The sequence below is a fragment of the Trichechus manatus genome, unplaced genomic scaffold (assembly GCF_000243295.1).
Source record: "Trichechus manatus latirostris isolate Lorelei unplaced genomic scaffold, TriManLat1.0 scaffold00046, whole genome shotgun sequence".
NCBI lineage: Eukaryota > Metazoa > Chordata > Mammalia > Sirenia > Trichechidae > Trichechus > Trichechus manatus.
Window position 1 is genome coordinate 8,843,328 of NW_004443982.1, and position 3,690 is coordinate 8,847,017.

Sequence of the window (3,690 nt, forward strand, 5' to 3'; positions counted from 1 at the left end):
GCTCGGGCCTCCCGGAAGAGCGGCGCCAGCCCGTCCGGAGCCGGCCGGGCGGGTGACGGCGGCTCGTACCTGTCCAGCCCGCCGAGCGCCTCCCTCTCCTCGGCTGTCAGGCTGGGGGACGCCTCCTCGCTCTCGCCGCTCGCTTTTCCCGCCGCCATTTTCTTTTCCTCATCACCGAAAGCGGCGGCAGCGGCGGCGGCAGTAGCGAGCGACACTCCGCAGGATTTCATGGAAACGCAGCGAATTCACAACTCCAACGCCGACACTCCCCCAGGCCAGGGCCCGCAACGGCGCCCCAAATCTCCACGCGGGACCGGCACACCAACTTTATCGCCGCCTTCTCCTCCGCCGCGGGCTGCGGCGACGAAAAACCCCAACGCGGCGGCGGCAAAGGCGGCGGCGGCAGGGGCTGCGGAGCCCCCGGGTCGACAGCAGCGGCGGCTCGGCTGTAGGGTCACATCGCGGGGGCGGACGGGGGGCAGCCACGGGCGGGGACGGCGGGAATGGCCGGAGCGCGTGGGGCTGGGGGGCACGAGGAGGATCCGTCGGAGACACAAACTTCCCCGGCACCAGCACAAAGTTGTTGTAATTGTGTCACTGAGCGAACCCCACGCCGCCGCCGTGACCCCCCCCCCACCCGCCCGGTCGGCGCCGCCAATCGGCGTGACCGACTCGCCTCACGTGATTTTTGTTGACTCACGTCAGCCGTGGCTCCACTCAACTTGCTAGCAGCCTGGGCCCTGCCCACCGAGGCCGCCACCGACGGGGGAGCGGGACGAGCGCCAACTCTGGCCAGTGGTTGGTTGGTTGTCGCGTCTGTCGAGAGAAGGGTTGTCACTGGAAGGAAGCAGTAGGTTAGGTTGTACTAGTTAAATACACTCGGGCAGAGAATGGAAGGTCCGGGCCGTGTCACCTCGGGAGCCGCGGCGGGCTCAGGAGGGGGAGGGGAGTAGTGGGGAAGGGCGAGGTCCGGCACCGCCCGGTGCGAGTGCCGACGCTGGGCGAGGACGCCATGGACAACCTTTGCTTGCCGAGGAGATCACGGAGCGGGGGGAGGGGGTTGGCTCAGACCGCGCTCCGGCCGTCCCGCGCTCTGGGCGTCTCGGGTCTCGAACCCCACCAGCCCTGGTAAGGGTAGCGTGGCCAGGAGGCGGCGCACGGCTCCAAACCTCCGCCCTCAGAAGGCGCAGACTTTTGGCACCACTGGAAATAATGGCCTCCACGAGAAGCGCGCTCGAGGAGCGGCTGCTGGCCCCACGCCCCGCAGCCCGGGCGCCGCCCTAGGCCAGGCCTGGGCCCGCGACCTCTCTTCCCTCACCCGCGCCGAAAGGGAAGGGGGAAAGGTCCCCAGACCCCATGCCCGTACACCCCAGGGCGGAGGAAATGAAGAGTTGCCCACGGGGTCTGGCTTGCTGACCACGGCTCCCTGCGGCCGAAAGTCTGTTGGCACTTTGGGGCCAAAATTTCTTGCTACCTGCCTTTACCCTGCGTTTTATCAGTAGTTCAGTATAGTATTGTAAAAGAAAACGATGAGGAAAATTTGTTAAGCGTAAACTACAGAATGTTGGTTTCTATTGCTCTGAACTCGGGCGTCTTCGAGGAAGATTGGAGTCTACTTGCGGACAGGCCTGAGAGAAGGCATAATTAAGATCCTCATCACTGCTTGCGACTCAGAAAAGCCTTTTCTATCCTCACAACATGCATTAACCCTTTTTAAAAAAAAAAAGGATACACCACTTTCTTGTTCTGACCTTTCTGTCTGGTGTAAATAAAAATCATTAGTCTGACTTTCAATCCGTAGAATATTTGAGAGAAAAAGCAGCCTTCCGTCAATCACACTTTTCGAAAGACAAATTATGTATTTCTCACATAACAGGTCTGTTAAGGGGAACACTTCCAGTCTTTATGGCTAGGAAAACATTTGTTGACATCTGAAGACAAGATTTCCTTTATAAATGTGGACTTTTGTATATTTTCAATAAGTTTCCATCTGTAACCAGTAGACAAGGTATATAAACTTGAATTTCAAAATACGAGGAAGACAATTCAGTGCTGACTCAGTAAATCCTAGCTGTATTCAGTGAGAAGGTATGGAAATCCCAACTGACTTTGTACACAGACACACATTTAAATTGTTCCCTTGAGACTAGTAACTAGACTAAAACTGTAGTTTTATATAGATTACATTTCACGTTTAATTACTTGCTCTGAGACACCTCTTCGTTCCTTACGGTATTCCATTTTACTTGAATGAGTGAGTATTGGGGGCTGAGTATTTTCTCCAGCTGAATTACCACATGTTAACTGTGACACAAATAGTGACTCTCAGAGCCTGGAAGATTTTAACACCACTATCTCCCGCACACACACTCACACTCAGACTTGCACCAGCAGAGATACAAATACTGCAATATTTGGCCATCTTCCTGGAGTTGGAGGTTCCTGATTCAGGCCCTTTCCAAGAATTGTAAGGCTACCCACCTCACCACCCCCCCCCCCCACACACACACCTTCCAGCCACATAATGATTACTTGGTAATAAACAGTTGCCATTGAGTCAACCCTGACTCATGTTGACCCTGTGTGTGTCAGAGTACAACTGTGCTCCATAGGGTTTTCAATGGCAGATTTTTTAGTAGATTGCCAGATCTTTCTTCCTAGTCTGTCTTAGTCTGGAAGCTGTGCTGAACCATGGATGACCCTGCTGGTAGTTGAAATACCAGTGGGTGGGCTCAAACTTCCAACCTTTCAGTTAGCAGCTAAGCAAGTTAACTGTTTGTGCCACCCAGGGACTCTTACTAAGTAATAAAGCAGCAGAATTGCATCAGGTTGGGGTGAGGGTTGGCATCAGACCTGGATTTGAATCAACAGGGTATGTGGCCTTGGGAAAGTAACCTATCCTCTAAGCCAGCACTCTGTGTCTAGTGTAATTGCAAGTATCCATTCTCCATCATGAAACATTGAATAATTTTCATACAGTAACATAAGTCCTTACATCACTATGTAATTTATTGCATCTTGCCTAGTTTATAATCTGTCAAATGTATGTAGAATAGATATGATGCCGCCAAGGTTTAGATCCTTTGCTGGAGACAGAAATGGGGACGTGGAATTAATGATTTTATAATAATTATGAAAAGTCAATCTAGAAAACCCACATGGGATGATAGAATAGTGTAGCAGAAAGAGCACAGACTGTGGAATCATCCAGATCTAGATTGAATCCTAACTCTACCACTTGATAGCAGAATGGGTCACCTTCAACAAATCAGTCTAATTTGAGCTTCGATTATCTAAACAGTGAGAAGGACAAAAGATAGCCACGTTACAGCTAATATTAAATGCCATAAGGTAGGTAAAGTGCCAGACACATATTATGCACTTAATAAAATAGGAAGGTTGGAATTTCCAAAATCCTTTCCAGCTTTCACATTCTGGGTTCTAAATTTATTGATCACCACTCTACAATTTCCTACTTCCTTATCCCTCTCCTACCTCCCTATAATTCCATGACATAAACAATCCTATTTTATACATAGGGCATATAACCCCATTCTTTGGTCTAAAACCTTATATCATTTAGTACTGATTCTTGTTTCATAATTCTAATGTAATACACTAGGAGCTGGGGAGAGTTTAATTTGAATTTACTAAGTTATCTATGCATAGATAAATCAATATTTTTAAATT

The 3,690-nt window shown here is 50.6% G+C and overlaps 1 protein-coding gene across 17 annotated transcripts in view; it reads right to left on the reverse strand.

Annotated features, from left to right (window-relative positions):
- Positions 1-589, reverse strand: part of KDM6A (lysine demethylase 6A) — a 260,874-nt gene extending 260,285 nt beyond the window's left edge. For 13 of the 17 annotated variants that reach the window (XM_012555697.2, XM_023731905.1, XM_004376915.2 and 10 more), the window contains exon 1: positions 70-446. In XM_012555697.2, coding sequence (XP_012411151.1) covers positions 70-230 — 161 coding nt within the window. In that variant the 5' untranslated portion in view covers positions 231-446. Of the gene's footprint in view, positions 1-69 lie in introns of all 17 variants that reach the window. The other 4 variants (XM_004376914.2, XM_023731902.1, XM_004376913.2 and 1 more) reach the window with 3 other exon arrangements.
- Between the last annotated feature and the right edge of the window lie 3,101 nt (positions 590-3,690).